Source organism: Numenius arquata, chromosome 5 (genome assembly GCF_964106895.1).
Source record: "Numenius arquata chromosome 5, bNumArq3.hap1.1, whole genome shotgun sequence".
Classification (NCBI taxonomy): Eukaryota; Metazoa; Chordata; class Aves; order Charadriiformes; family Scolopacidae; genus Numenius; species Numenius arquata.
The window spans coordinates 60,597,096-60,613,877 of NC_133580.1; the positions used below are offsets into that span (position 1 = coordinate 60,597,096).

At 36.2% G+C, this 16,782-nt stretch overlaps 1 protein-coding gene across 1 annotated transcript in view; it reads right to left on the reverse strand.

The window, feature by feature from the left end:
- Positions 1 to 16,782, reverse strand: part of BOD1L1 (biorientation of chromosomes in cell division 1 like 1) — a 37,466-nt gene that overhangs the window by 3,675 nt on the left and 17,009 nt on the right. Inside the window, exons 11-23 of the mRNA XM_074147063.1 lie at positions 15,169 to 15,236; positions 13,637 to 13,706; positions 11,262 to 11,305; positions 10,252 to 10,339; positions 9,106 to 9,179; positions 8,402 to 8,486; positions 7,591 to 7,664; positions 6,139 to 6,214; positions 6,023 to 6,057; positions 4,153 to 4,198; positions 1,539 to 1,573; positions 1,340 to 1,424; positions 740 to 893 (exon numbers count right to left, since the gene is read on the reverse strand). Of these exons, the coding sequence (XP_074003164.1) occupies positions 740 to 893; positions 1,340 to 1,424; positions 1,539 to 1,573; positions 4,153 to 4,198; positions 6,023 to 6,057; positions 6,139 to 6,214; positions 7,591 to 7,664; positions 8,402 to 8,486; positions 9,106 to 9,179; positions 10,252 to 10,339; positions 11,262 to 11,305; positions 13,637 to 13,706; positions 15,169 to 15,236 (934 nt within the window). The remainder of the gene's footprint in view (positions 1 to 739; positions 894 to 1,339; positions 1,425 to 1,538; positions 1,574 to 4,152; positions 4,199 to 6,022; positions 6,058 to 6,138; positions 6,215 to 7,590; positions 7,665 to 8,401; positions 8,487 to 9,105; positions 9,180 to 10,251; positions 10,340 to 11,261; positions 11,306 to 13,636; positions 13,707 to 15,168; positions 15,237 to 16,782) is intronic.

The window sequence follows — 16,782 nt, forward strand, 5'->3', positions numbered from 1 at the left end:
AGCCCAGGCTCCAATTCTGTTCTGAAAGGCAGCAACATAAATTAAAACTTCCCAAAGCTGCTATCTTTCTTTGTTTCCATAACAAAGTCAAGAGGACGAACTCTGCTGTAATTCGGTTTGCCTAAGAAAAGGCAGACCTAGGCTGAGGGAGATGAAGAACGGTTTCTTAAAAAACAGACCTCCTGCTATCACAGCAGTCTTTTGTGGTCAGACTGCTTTCTGAACTTGCAGATCACCTGCAGATTCAGGTATTCAACTTGGATAATATTTGGAAAAAGAAAAGGACATGGAAAATTACACTTTCACCCTGTTCCAACTCCAAATATCAAATGGTAAACTGCACATTACATGAGGTAAACTCAGACCTCGAGTCTGAGGTCCCTTTGGACCTGACAGAACTAAGTGCCCTCAGACCCAACTCCTGAGACATCACCAGGATGAAGACTGCCAACAGGAGCAATTCTTACCTTCTGACATACTCAAGTATGTCTTTTGAGACCCTAACAGTTTCCCCGCCTCCCCTTTCGTCTCTTTATCCCTAGAAGAGTGGTATTAGAATTAGAACCAAACTTAGAACCAAATTTTTGGGAAACTCTCATTGATTTAAAAATAAAATAAAACCAACAAAACCACACACATCAAAACCCCTCACAAGCAACAAAAAGCCCCAAACAAACCCTACAACAACTGAGAAAAATGTAGAACCCCTCCTGCTATTGGTATCTCTATACACAGTTACCTTTGAGCCTCTAATCTTGTGGCTGATCTAGTTGTGGCCCCGGAATGTGCTTCATCATCTTCCTCACCATCTTCTTCCTCACCTTCCTCCTGCTCTTTCAGTTCATCTTCAGAAGACGTTAATTTCCGACGTTTTCTTTCTGGCTCCAGTGTTTCTGTCCATGTAAAATTTTACACATGTGCTATAATTTTCCAAAAGCCCTCCAAAAGGATATGGACACTTAGTTTAGAAAAGGTATTCTATTCACAAATCCCACTTTAAGTAAGTAATTTTCCATTTCCTTTATCCTTCAACATTTTTAATTCGCACTTGTTTGACTTAATCTTGCTAACACATTCACCATCGTTTACTTATGCAGCTCATAGCCAGAATTCATAGAAAATTCATGAGGCTTTATAAAAGCATCTGGGATGTAGCAATTCTGACATGAGATTACAGCAATTTACACATATTTACATAATATTTACACTAGCTGTAACTCAATGATTTTTCCTCAAGAAAGGAAAATTGAATAAAGCTTATTTTGCTGCTATTAGTAAACAGAATGGCACAGTAGTATCTTCTCATTCTGTCAGGAATAACATAGTTTTATGTTTTTACCAGTTTCCTCTGATTGAACCAGAGAACGCCTGGGCTTTCTTCCCCTTTTACGCACAATCATTTCTGCTTTCTCAGCTTCATCTTCCTGACAAAAAAAAATGGAAGCAAGTAAGGCAAGAACAGTTTAATTTAAATAGAAGACAGTCATTTTTCATTACATACTGTTTATAAGCTTGCAAATTAAAATGGTTGCACTTACATTTGTTGTTTCTTTCTTATTAGATATGTCTGTACCTAAAAAAAAAGAACAAAACTTAATCCTGAACTTCAAATCTTTTGCCAATCAGTTGAAAAAGGAGTTCTTCCAAACTGTCAACTTTGCATAAACATCACAGAAGCTCAGAAAACATTTAAAGTCTCCATCTAATTTAGAACATGGCTTTGTTGTATTTTGTTATATACAGAGACTGGGACAATGATTAACTTGGTTTTTGAAGTACTAAGGCTTTATATGACCGACGTTATTTATTGCTTTGTTGCATATGCTGTTTTGTTTTAATGCAAAAGTTACTTACCCCTTTTAATTACTATCAACCAATTACAAAATCACAGAAAAATTTAGCTTATAAGAGGCCTCTGGAGGTCATCTAGTCCAACCTCCTGTTCGAAGCACAGCTAAATTAATGAATCTGATCACACTGCTCAGGATCTTGTTCAAATTGAATTATCTGCAAGGATAAAAATCCTCAGAAACAGCAAAGCAACCTAAACAAATTCAAGTTTTTATACTTTTTTCTTCTGGCCATAAAATTGTTGCCTATTTTTGTTTTCTGAAAGCTACACAAGAGACAAACTCTAAACCCATCACTAATTAGACTGATAGAACAAACAGAAGAATGTCAGTGCAACGGCTCAAAAACAGACCTCACAGAGCAGAAACATATAATAAAATTTACACACAAGTTTTTTGGAGTTCCTTGGTTAAGTTTATGCAGAAAAACCTTTTACACAAAAGCAAATTAAATAAAACGCAAAGATGTTTAAGTGTTCAATAAAGAAATGCAATAAAACATAGGACCGTCCACTGTATTAAGTATTTTACATAAAGTAAGTCTAACATAACCAACATTTACTAGTTCTGTTGCATTCAAAAGACAGATGTCAAAATTCTGGTACGTTTTGGTAAACTTGTAGAAAAATGTTTTTTGATAGAAGAATACTCTGTGTAAGATGTGCCTTTCTTTACAGACACAATCCTCTCTTCAGGATGTGAAAATGTAGTACTTCTGCCTCAAGATAGGTATAAAACCAAAAAGCTATAGTATATATAAATCTTCCTAACTTAGCAGCAGCCACTGATTAGTGCAAAAGAATTGTAGTTTCAAGCTCAGTGTCAGTATTAGGGGAGGACGCTGCCTTCGGAAACCAGATGTGTCTTAACTGTGTGAGGAGTACTGACGGAAAAGAAACTCTCTGCTCCCCACCCTCCATGTGAGTCCGTCCCTATCGCAAAGCTTTGTGCGGAACACCCAGAAATTGCCAAAATAAGTGAACTGCACAGAGGGATTCCACGTTGTTTCCTTTTCACTGCAGGGGTTTTCAACCCCTTTTCTCATATGAATGCTAACACATGATGAAAAGTGTAACAGTGTGTTTCATCCACTTTACACACTCTCCTTAATATGGCTGTGACATCAACAGCCTTTTACCTGGAAAACAAAATGTTACTTCACAGACTAAATTAAGCTTTAAGTACACAGTCAGGTGTCTGTCCTTTTGAATAAAAATCAAACCAGAATGCACTTTTACACCTTCCTCACATTCTTGTCTGTTCTCTTTGCAGTTGATAGAAACCAAGTACCATGCAATCAGCTAACCCTCCAGAGACAAATTTTGAAGCATATGGATTAGAGCTGACATTTTAACAAATGCAGAGAAAATAGGAAATAGTCCATATGTGCAGTGCAGCCAGATTAATATCTCTGTAGAAACCTAAACTTTTGGAAACTCCAGAAGATTTTTTTTAAAGACTCGTTTTCTCAAGACTTGCTGCATGAATATTTGTATTTGTTTACAAACCATTTTTTAACCTGCCTTTCAGGTTCATCGGCTTCCTGAATGGATTTTTAACTCTATTTTATGAATGCCCATAATTAAAAAGACACATTTAAACAACTAGTGCAGTTCAGACTCCACACATGCAAAAAATTATGTCATCTAAAATTCACCAAGGTTTAGCCTCTTACAAATCACACGTTTGAATAGGAAAGAGAGATAGAAATGTATCTCACTTGATTTGACTTTAGTTTGAAGCACTAAAAGTATGTTTCTGAATAAACTGAAGTGATCATCTTCTAAATATCTTACTGCAGTTGTGAAAGGGGAAAGAAATATCCCCTCAAGCTACCCCTAAGCTCTTCAGATACATATCCAAAGATAATTCAATTAACTGAACAAAATTTGAAATTTTAAAACGGTTAATGTAATAGGCGTGATTGATAGTCCCTGTATGAAAGAAAATAAGCAGAAATGGAAACAGTCACTAAGAACCAGTTTGATGGGGTACCTACCTACCTGCCTCTGAAGCTCTGCCATGTGCCTATCTACACAAACAAATTATTCAGTATGTTCTGCAATGCATTATTCAGCACTCCACAGTGCTGCTGCATCTTTGAAATAAGTTCTACTCTTTTTAAAATTAAAACTCAGTAGGAATTAGGGACAAGTCTTCACTGTTCTGTCTACTCCGATGTTTTCACACATTGATAATACTGACTGCCAGAGATGACGTTTAATGACCCATGCGATTTTCTTGAAAACTTTCTTTGATGTCTTCCATCTTTTATTTGTTAAAGCACGTATCATTTGCTTACCTGTTTGAGGCATTTTTCCTCTACTTGCAAAGATAGGAAACTGCAGCTGAAATAAAAAAAGAAGTGTTTTTTTTTATTTAAAGAAAATCAGAAAAATCCAGGATTGTAGTACATAAACACTGAAACTTGCTCCCATTTCTAGTAGAACTTATCTGCAAATCTAGAAATCGCAGCAGTTTCAGTAACTTCATTGATACTAAAGTCATTGCAATAAAGGACACAAAGTTAAAAGCAGTTTCAGTCAAATACATTTCTGAAAACTTCATTACCAACACTACAAAAAAAAAAGTTAAGTCCAGTCACTTTATGTAACCACACATACAGATTTGCAGAATTATAAATCACCAGAATCTTCCATTTACTCTGAATGCAGGAAGAGCCATGTGTAACTACACAATCTCCTATGATGACTGTCCAAAAAAATCCAGTTGCTTTCATCACTGCATAACTACACGAGGATGTCTACGCTTCCTTTGAAGTAGCAACATGTCCTCAAAGCAGCCTTGGGCAAACTGTCACACGAAGACAGTATCTCACCTTGCAGAACCACTATCTCAGATGGAGGGCAGATATCACTCCTCCTGGAGCCAGCCTGTAACTGACTGACACACCAATCACTCACCACTAAGAGGAACAGGACCTTTAAAACAGTCGAACTAGAACAAGATGGAAGATGGTTCTGTTCCAGTACTGAGGGTGCCAAGGTATAGCTATTTTGAGGGGGATTTTAAAATTAGTTTAAATTCTTATTTCAAAAAAACACCACCAACACCCCCAAAACCAAACCAAACCAAGAAAACCAAACACCAAAACCCACATCAGTTCAAATTAGATTTTATTAAATTAATATTGGGGAAAGAAAAAATTGATTAGGAAAGATCAGGAATTCTGAAACAAAACTCCAGCAGATCTGTACATGGGACAGGACTCAAAGGGCTGCCTGAAAAGCTGCAGGGACAGCACAAGGAGGGAGAACTCCTGCGATTGATAGCCTAGGTAAATTCCCAAGATTTCTGACATACCAGCTGGCGCATCACCAGGCAAGCAGACAGAAAATATGAGTTTCAATACAATTTCGTTCTTAAAATCACCTCCTTTCTATGCAATAACTTTGATTCTGACATACAGGAATTTTGAAGAAAGGAGTCTTCCACCAGAATAAATCCAAGTAGTTGTACTCCACAAATATGGCTGATCCATTACTATCCTGTACTGTAATCCAACTGGATTGCAAAAACACTCCCAGCAGAATACTTTCTTAGCAGCGAATGTACTTCCATGTGGGTTAAGAAATTAAGCTATTGCTGAGGTTTAAAAGACAGAGGTATGTTTCATGAGCTCTTAAGTTACTAACCAGCACGTGTCTATCTTTTGAATGAACAGTACACATCGTAATACAGATAATACAACTGCATTGCACAATATTTTATTTTACAGATATTAAGTTACTATAAACTATTATTAAGATAGGTTCAGTAGAGGAAAAAAAAATCTCAAGATTTCAAAGCAAAGTCACACTCGATCTTCCAGCCAAAATGACTCTCAGCACAAATCAAAAAGACACGTGCACGCAAGCAGAATTTCACCCTGTGTACAAGTATATTGCTAGCCAGAATAATGCTTAGATTTAAGTATGTTGTACTAAGTTTGATTCTGTTAGGTTATTTGCAGCGTTCAGACTTCATAGTACAATTTGCTTACAAAGTCCAGTTGTATTAGGAGATACTATTAATAATTTTGGTTTGCTTAGACTGAACTCAATGATCAAGTTTTCCATAAGATGTTTCTGAAATACCGTTAGTTGTTAAACAGACAAATGGCTCTTGAATTACTGTTTTTAAATGCACCCAAACAAAATAAAGGCACTTACATTGCCAGTGCTCATATCAGCTTTTGACTCCCCACCTGAGGGAAGAAATATGAATTCAGAACTTGAATGTCACTATTTTCCTTGTTTTTCCACACAGGTTATTATGAACTACTTACCACCAGGCTGTACAGCTTCAAGAGGGTATTTACGAGGCCTTCCCCTTTTCCGTTTCACTATTACAGGTTGATTTTCCTATTCGGAGTAAAGGACAAATGTATTTTATTTACTGTAATTGACGTTTAGCCTTTGAGCAGTATAATACAAAGACTGCTGCTAACTTCACAACATGATAGTAGCAGTAGTGCTCGTCAGTTTTCAAGACAGAGATGAGGCAGGTTTCACAGAAAGAGACACTGCCTGTTATGAAATCCATTGATACTGCTGAAAAGAAACAAGACAACTCCCAGTTATACAAAATCCTCCATGGGTGACCTCAAGCATAAAGCATGCCGGAGAACAGTGCCTTCTGCCCCCTTCCTCCTACAATTCTATCACTTGCTCTCACAAATGTTGCTGTCTTACCCTATATACTCCACATCTTGTCAGTCTTAGGAGAACCCCAAACTTTGTACATTGTGAACCTTTTTTCCCAGGGTTCAGGATGCATCTTACAACAGCTGAGCAAGTGCTATCAGACAGTTAATATCCCAGTTATCCCAATATACAGATTGGTGACGCTTTTTATATAAACAGGGCCTTTAGTAAAAAAGGTCCCTTACTTTAAAGTTTGTGAAATACAACTTTAAGTAATGAATAGGATCAGATGTAACGAATAATGTTCAGTAATGAATAGATGTTCAGATCACAGAGATCCCCCATCTTGGATCACAAAATACCTAATAATAGACTCTCCCCTATTTACAAGGAAACGAGGTGCCTCATTCAGCATTTACTGAAGTCTTGCAGTATCTCCCCCCTGCAATGGATCTTAGTGACTCAAGCCTTGCGTGAACAAAGGTAAGAATTTAATTCTTTACAAATTCTTTAGAAATTAAAGAATAAATTCTTTAAATTTTCTTCCAAATTAGATGCAAAACCAGCAAATAACAAAACCCAACGTCCTTATGAGAACTATATCCACTTCTAGGGACCAGCAACAATTTTAATCTCTAGGGTTCAGACATTTTTTTGCAACCACCACTGTAGAATATCACAAGTATATGCCTAAGAGATAACAAAGTGTTTTAAAATTGTTGAATGATAATATTTTCTGTAAAGCCAAGTCATATTTGCTAGTGACTTAACTGTCCACATCTCAATTACAAGGCTTTCAGAAAACATGATTTCTATACAATACAACTCTGTAGAATTGCTTTCAGTACAATTAAAAACTATTACTACTATTAAATGTAGGAAAGGAGTTATTTCTAATTCAATAATCAGCCACTGATGTCTTACGGTCTGCGAGTTTATACTCTGTGACACAGAACTACACGAGTCTTTGGTACTTTACAGTACCAAGCAAATTTTCACACCTATTCCTGTGTTGGTGAAGTCAAAGCTTTAGTACTTACTTTCAATGTGAACCTGCATTATCACAATTAGTTAACACGAGTAAGCCCACTCACCTCTGGAGAATTTTCATTTGATTCTAGGCCGTGCTTTTCCTTTTCAGACATTTCCTGTTCGATGGTAAAATCATCTTCACACATACAAAAAAAAACCAAGAAAAGAGAAACTGCACACCTTTGTTTTATTAGACAAAAAAAAAAGAAGGTACAAGCCACCACCTCTGCACTAAAAGCATTATTTCATTCTGTAGCTCAAAATTCCCTACAAACATCCATCAGAAATTAACACTATTTGCCTTGTAGCAACAATACACCTGTCTGCCAGAATGCTTCCCTAACACTAGATGAGCTAGACAGGTCTTCTAATTTAAGGTAAAAAACAAAAGCTCAAGAGCGTGACCCACTGTAAAACAGCAAGATAAATACAAGCCACTATTCAATTTTCTCCCATGTTCCATGAAACAGAGAGCTGAGAATATGAGCTCACTGCTGAACAGTTTCAAACTTGTCAACATGCTCACTGGAGAGACAAAACTGTTAATAGGTCAAACTAACACTAGGAAAGATACTCCCACTGTTCACTCAAAGACAGACTGAAGTTACATCAAAGCCAGTATTAACACTGTGCACACAACTTTTATTATTTGTGTTAGTGCAATTAATAAGCCAACCGCGACAGTGCAACTCGCCTACTCTTTCTGGTTTATTTTTCCTACTGAAACAAACAGGACTGATTTTGACGGTGAACCTTCCTAATTTCCCAATTTCTAAGTTCCAAATTCCAATTTCTCTCAGAATCATTCATATGAAAAGAAATCAGCATTCAGTATGGGTTAAGAAAATTGCCCAGAATGGGCAATTTCATTACCTTTTTCTTCCATACTACTTTTAGGAGGTGTATGCTTTACATCAATTTCTTTGGAGTCTTCTGCTGTATCACCTGAAATAACTTCCTAAATTATTCAGAAACAACAAATAAAAGAGTGTCTTAGTACAAATTAGAGATCATTATCAGTTACTTACATTAAAAAAAAACCAAACATAAACCCCACCCCCCAATACACAAGTAATTATTCTGTTCATAAAGATTGCAAATATTCTGCATGTATTGTTAAAAGGAACATCTATTTTGTCCTGAATTTCTGTTTTGACTTAGAAGGATCAGTGCAAACACAGAACTCAAGTGAAGTCCAATACCCTCTTGCAGATCTCAGATCAGTATGAGCATGAAGATGCTGAATGGGCTGGACAGCTGGGCTCCAGCAACACTCCATGCAATCCCAAGCTCTTAACTTGTGTGCAAATTGGTCCACCACACCTCAAAGGGATTCAGGTGCTGTGCACAACAACGCAAATCCCTGCCTTTTTCTTTTTTTTTTTAATTGTCGTTCCTTTGAAATGTGACCATCATTCTTTAGTCAGTTATTTTGCATTCAAGACAATGCAAAAGTACTTTACAGTTAATAAGGAAAACACCTCCCAAAATAAACTGCTACAGAAATAAAAACTTAAGACTTCTATCTTATTTACATTACAATTGCAGAACATTCTTTTTAATGTCCTTGAAAATACCTCGATGTTATCAGGTTTCGTTTTGGGACTTTGATCATCATCTTTTCTCACATCCTGAGCAATCAGCTGGCTGCCTGCAAAAACAAACAACAGTTCAAGTGTTAAAGAACAGCCTTATGCATTTGTCAGATTTTGATGCCACTTTTATATCAGCTCATCATTAGTGGGATTAAAAAGACTGAAAAGCAGCATCTTCTTTACAAAAATATGATCAGAAAATTATGCTAACCCCTCTTCGAACAGGGAAGACAAAACAATTACAAAAAAGAATTCCATGTTACTTGTATGTTATAGGTGGGGTTTGTTGTTTGTTTTTAAAAATATGGTAAAATTGACATTTGAGAGGTACCACATCAAGAAACAAACCATCAATCTTAACTTCAACTCACCCAGAGAAAGCAATTAAAGTGTGGGACACTATAATGAATATAGCATGGCTTCTAATTACTCACTTCATCAAATCAAAATTTTAACAAGCAGAATAAAAACTGATATAAAAAGTGACATTATTAATTATCCTAATGTTTTTTAATTGTTCTGGAGCTGAACAGACAAAAGCAGTTGAGAGCAGAGCTTGAATAGATATTACATAGTCAGTCTCATCATTATTATGTCAACAAAATGTCTAACTTATTTGTAAGTTAATTTTATCTAACTTTAACTTAGAAATGTTTCTGCCATTCAATGGACTGAATTCCTTGTCACTTTTTGCTTCTAAACAGGTAAAAGGTTACACTAAAACTTAGTTCTTTCCAATCTAACAGAAGGAAGCATCCAGATCACAAAGTCTATTGAATGGCTAGATTTTCCTCTGACGATCAGCTTTCCTCAGCTTTGGATTCCTTCCCTGTGTTTTATTTAAAAATGACAAAATTAGTAATTATTTTGAAGACCAAACAAAAAAAGTTTGTTCACTTATGATCAAAAAACCTACTCTAATACTCTTCCATGCAGTATTAAATTTGTTGCCCCATGTTTTTAAGTGTACTATTAAAAGTTGTTTTGGGAAGAACAATTGCTTTGGAGTTCGGAATTCCTCATATTCCATTCTTTCCTCCAAAATAGCATTTTACGGCCTAATCGCAGTAGAGCTTAGTTTTGCAGCAGAAAAGCTTTACAAAATTCATGTAGTTCTGTATCACTTACATTTTTCTTTATCCACTGCTCCTGAAGATTTACATTGTACTTCTCTAGATCTATGTTCTTCAGTTACCTGGGTATCCACGTTCTCCACCTACACATAAAACACAAATAAAGGTTACTCCTTACCTTCTTTTTTCCAAAAAGTTTATAAACACAGAAGGGAGAAAGTTTTTCCTACCTGCTACTTTCAAGCACAACATGCATTAAAATGGAAAGTAGCAGTATTACAAAAGCAATGTATTCCTAGAGCTCAAGTAATGCTATTTCTATAGGACAGCACCGTGAAAGAACTTCTGACCTGTTATATTTTCAGAATCTCTAATCGATATTATTTTCAGTGAGAAAAAGGTTTCAGTTTTAAAGCACCCCACCATGTGCTTTAAAAGCAGTTTATCATGGTAATTCACACAAAATATTTTTGTATTTAAAAGGACACTCTCCTATCTCACTAGCACCAGAAATGTGGCCAACCAGCATTACAACATAGTAATAAATAAATTCACTACTCAAGTTTAAGAAATCACAAATGCATTTTTTAGCTTGTTATCTGTGTTAAGCATCTTGTTTCTGCTCCATAAGAAACACTTTACACTTGCAACTTTCCCAGTCATCGCTTTCATACTTATAAGCTCCAAGTACTCGTGAAATCACAGTAGACTGCATTAAAAAAACAGGTTTCTAGTCCTGATCAAAAGCCCTGAGAATAATCCCTATTTTTGTCCTGTATTCTCAAGGAGGACAACCAAGCTTCTCTCTTCCACCAGTTAGCAACAGTCTTGAAACAGTCATAGACTGTGGAACAACAATACACGAAGATTTATTTACTGGCAAATTTGAAGGTATAATTAGACAACAACCTACACAGCTGCACAGTCTCAATATACATAGCTTCTGCATATACAAAACCAATATTTTTCCTTTAGAGAATATTTAATGTAAATAGAAGTAAATGCGAGTAAGAAAAAAAAAAAGCAGCACAAACTTGAGAGTAAATTTAAAAACCAAGAACTTACATGCAAAGTTTCTCGTTCTAAAGCAATATTCCTCTGCAGCGAATCTATTAAAAAATAATTACAAAATTAATCAGAAAAGCTAAGTAACAGCAAAGTATCATAGTATCCTCTACTTTCCTCTCTGAAAGGATTCCAGAGTACCTGAAACTATAAGAACTTACTCTCATGCTGGATCATGGGATGAAGTAAACTGCGATGAAAACTATGCTGTAACATTATGCTTCCACAGAACTAAAGTTTGCATAACTGTATTAGTGAGACCTGTAGCTGACACAGGGCATGTATGGAAATTGCCCAGTTGCTAGACTCTACTGTACTCTTAATTCTGGCTCTGACAAACTAGAGCCTTGGCATTCCATATCACAAAAAAGTGGAAAATAATAATTATGAAATATGGGAGCTGACGAGTGCTCTGCACTTTTGAGAAAAATTCCATAACTTTCAAAGCCATTTCATATAGATACATAAAGAAAATCATAAAGAAGCTGCTCCATTGAGTGTTCTACAAAACCCTAGTCTGATTCATAAAGGCACTGAATTAATATTTTAATTAAAAAAAAAGCTGCTAAAACATTCCAGTTTTCCTTTCAGCTACAATAAGAACACAAACCTATGATCCAATAAAACCACTCTATTCTACATAAAATTCTACACCATTTGTAGCTCATTTCTTAAATATAAATGTTTTAGCACCAATTCTTCCAAAATCACAATGTTTAGTTGCACATCTTTCAATTTTTAAAGCAGTGTCAAATGAAGAGCTAGATCCTACCCACTCAAACAGCAATGATTTGTTTACATTCCAAGGAATCTTGGACTACTAAACTACTGTGTCTGCTGTTCATACTCATGACAGGACACACATTTGTCTTTTAAACAACTTCCTTTTACGTACGTTGAGCTATATGTATATACGCATGTATATATATAGAGAAAGATATTATTGTGTGGTGAGGGAGAAAGAGAAAAAAAACCCCTCTACCAAGAGCTACAAAGCATTATTCTTCAGTGTGTGTCATATCCAACATGATTTACACAACAAATGGATTTTTGTTAAACATTTTACACAGAGCAAGATTATCACAGCTAGTTCAATCTGCACATTTTAAATTTTAAGTAGTGTCTGTCTGGGTGACTGAGTGATGTGAAGTGGCACAGTTTTTCAGGCACTTCAAAGAAACCTCACAGTAAAGAAAAACTGGTTACAGTTTTGGATCTGCTGTCCTGCAGAAGACCACATTCTTCTAACCCATTCTCAGCGTTTACATTTTCTCTCTCATGAGCAGAGCATGTCTCTTATCACTAAGATGAATACATTCCATCATTAAATCAGGTATGTGAATTTGACCTAGGCCAAGAGTAAGAAGGAATCCAAAGTTTTATACCAATGCCAGTATCTCACCTTACTCCTAGCTCTGTCTTCTGTTTGGTAAAGAGTTATTTTGGGATGCATGTCTAGAAATTTGCAAGTGATCTTTGCAGCTGCAGGTTTTCAGCTGCAACTTTCCATAAGAGGAAATGCATCTTTAACCTCTTTGGACTCTATATACAACAGTATCACCAGTGCCTCTTGCAATTCATTTTAGCTTTGCTTGTTACTCCATTAATTGAGGATTAACTCTCATCTGGTAGCGTTGTAAACATCTCTGTAACGCATCTGGAGCACAAAATCCATCAGGATGAGAATAAAGTAGGGGTTTGTTTCTGCTTTAATAGGAAAGCCAAACAATTGCAACACTTTTTAAAATAATGTGGTTTTGGGAAACAGATTCCCCCCCCCTCCTTCTGTTTAAGATTAGTTTAATACATGGAAAGGGAATGACTGAGCACAGGTTCAGGTTCACTAATTGAGATTTCTAGCTAGGTGATTACCTACTTATAAGTGCTCTTCAAATTTTAGTGGTGAGCAAATAAATAAAAAAAAAATAAAAATCTTTCTGTAAAGTCTCTGTGACTTCAAGTCATACACTATTTACTGTTGTCATATCCTCAAAGGGCCTGTCACAACACCTGAAACAAACATGTTCCAAGTTTAGAGGGAAGAAAGACATTCTTTGGTGAAGCTTCTCTGTCTTTACCAAGCAAACTTTTTTCTGTATTTACTGATTTTAAGCAGAATGTTAGCAGTCTGCTACTTTGAAATCCTAAATGGTTTCCACCTTTCTTTCAGCATAACATATTGGAAGAAAAGACTGATCCTCCCCCCGCTTCCCACACAACAAATGCAAAGCCACATGAGCTCCTAGAAACATTTTCAAGAGGATTTCTGCAGGCTTTGCTTCAACCTCTCTGCACAGATCAAATCTAACTCCCCCCCATTGTAAATAACAGTCACATCAGTATGAAAAATAAACTGCTACCAGTATAAAAGTCACCTTTTTGAAACTCCTTAGTATGAAGATCCACACATCCCTCTTCACTTCTTGGACTTTCAGGCTGCTGTGGCTAAACACAAAAATCAAAGGAAACAAAAACATTGCAGTCATCTAGAACAAGTGTGTCTCACTCCCCTCCCTCATGTCATGACCAGCATTGTCTTATCATGACCTATAAAAATCACCGAAGTTTTCTTATTAACAGAACAATACAAATAATAAGGAACCCCGCCAGAGCTTAGTCACGTTACTGTTGAACAGTACAACACCATAACCTTGGCCTTACAGTTAACACTGATACCAGAATTCAGTTTTACAAGTAGATCTCAAGAGAAATCTCATGAAAGCAAGGTGTACTGTCTATTCTAAGAGGAGTTCCAAATACAAGCAATATTCTAGAAATGGTCATATACACAGAAAAATATGTTTCTGCAATGTATAACAAGGTATAGTGAACTCTTTTCAACTCAGAAGGTTGTTTCTTTTTTGTTTTCTAATTCAGTTTGCAGATCAGCTATATGTTACCGATGCATAGATAAGTACACTTAGCTCCATAGAGCATTAAGTCAGATTTGAACATCGTAGACTCAGATACACCACCATGTGAACATGCCTATACCGCCCTAGGACCAACTTATGCTGGCTAACAGTGCAGCTGTTTGCAGCCAGAACTCAAATCGATAAATACCACTAGACCAAAGTTGACTTTGATTTTCCTGAAGTGCACCCCAGGCATCAGAACCATGATTCAGAAATACTCAACTGGTCTGCCCTGGAGCTGAAGCCAGTAACCCTGTGCAGATCCATGCTTTCAGAGATGTTTGGGAGTCTCTGAACCATGTTCTCCCTCAAAATGTTTATTATCAGAGTTTGGCAAGATATGAATACATGGATCCAGTTCTGTGTCTGAATGAAGACTTGACCCATCTGGAATCCCAGATAGCATGGGCCACAGCACAGACAGGCTCAACTTTGGTCTTACACAAGCTGTAAGTGACTGTGAGCCTCAATACCCTGGATTATCCAGAACGCCCTGCTCTTCTGTTACAGCAGATAACGGGCTGTAGTTATCACAGTACAGACAGCAGCAAGTGTTCCTCAAACAGAGAGAGAGTGGGCGAGTCTGAAGACTGGCATGGAAGTGATAGAACAAAATGAACAGCAGCATATGTTCACAATTTCAAAACACAGTAAACTGACGATTGCCAATGTAAGTACTATCGCAATCAACGTGCATACAGTATGACCTATTCTAAAAAAATGCAGATTTGGATGTTATGGTCACAGGAGGAGCATGGCTGGGTGAGGAGAGGGGATAGGGATTGGTTCTACCACAGAGTAACACAGCCCACAATTTAAATGCCAGCTGCTTCGAAAAGCACAGCCGAATAATCTGAAAATGACCCTTTGAAAGTTTTGAAGTTCAAATGCCATTTTGCTGCACAAAAATCAAAAGGTATAGTAAGAAAACCTAGCAAGATATAATTATACAAGAAATAGAATAGTCAAATTTTTCAAAATAACATAAATACCTCTTCAGTTCTCAAGTTAGTTTCAAATTCTAGTTCTTCTGCCAACTTTGGTAAAGCTGCATTATTGCCTAATGAAATACAAATAAGTTACAATTATTAGATTACATTATTTATCTTACGCTACAGTAGGATGCTATTTCTCAGTACCACCCCACACACAGCACAGGAATTTAATCCCTTCTTGTAGGCAACGGAAACAATAGCAAGTCTGTCTGCAGCAAACCAGATCAAAAAAAAAAAAAAAAATAGCTTGGCATCTGCAAGAACACAAGTAATTCCATGCTTTCCTTAAGTACAAAAAGATTGGAAAATATGGGCTACCAGGATTTACCATAGCTTATTTACAAATTCTGACTTTGACTTTTTTTCTTGCTTTTTCTTTAAAAAACAACAGATTTTCAGACCAAGTTCCAAACAGTAAACCTCTGTATTAATTAATGCAGAGTGAATAGTTAATTCTAAGGATAGTATTTTTCTTTAAGTGACAATAGGATCTAAATCCGTAAATTCTGAAACTGTAACCACTGAAATTAGCCAATTTTCACAGAGACTGAAACCTCAGTAGCTCCTGTTGTGTCAATGTTATTTCAGAAAATCTCAACCCCCCCACACACCCCCATTTCATTCCCCACAGGAACAGCTGTATGCTTTAACATCTGTAAAACAGGCCACGCAGAAAGCATCTTCATGACTTCTACAGCCTTTTGGAGCATCTACTTCAAAAGGCTGTTTATACAGCTTTCCCTAAACAAAAAGAAATAGTTATAACATGATAATTCATCAATGATGCACGTGAAGTGATTAAATTGTGGTTGTGGTCCACAGAATAAGACTACCATCACCACTGGTACTTAGAGATCCAACATCAATGAGAATTGTTTGCTCAATCAACAAGGATTGAGCAAAGCACCAAGACAGGAATACCGAAGTGTGGCAGTTTACATTTTCACGGCTCATGTTTGTCTCTGTTTTATAAATACTGAATATTTATACAACCAGATAGTTATATAGTTTATATAGCATTTATATAACTAGATCCCCAAACCTGCAGAGTAAGCTTTCTCACCCCAAATATCAATAAAACTAGAGAATAAAGCCAACCTTTGAGAAACTGGACCTGAAGCCACATTATAAAATGTTACTGTATTTTTTTCAAATATTAGCAAAGAGAGACATGAGAAGGAAAAAAATTTAAAAGCAGTACTTGATCGGCATCATTCATTCCACTTCCTTTGGTACAAAGATAGATAAACAGATTACTATTTTTCTACAGTTAAATTTCTTCAAAATTTATAACGAAGTCATAATCTTGACTTCATTATGCCATCTACAGAATTTATTAATTTTCATAAACTTGGTGCTTCAACTACTCTGGAAGATCAAAGAGGAGAAAGGCTGAAAAATAGCAGAATGTTCATTACACGGTATTTTAGGAACCAGCAACCATGCAAGTTCATTTCAGATGTTAGTTTCCAGAAAAATGGATCCAGAAATAAAATATTACATCCTTAATATTATATACTATCATAACTTACATTTTCTATTTAAAATAGGCACCTATCATCATTGCTCACTTCAAATTTAAGATGACAGTCTGATTACTTTGTAACACGA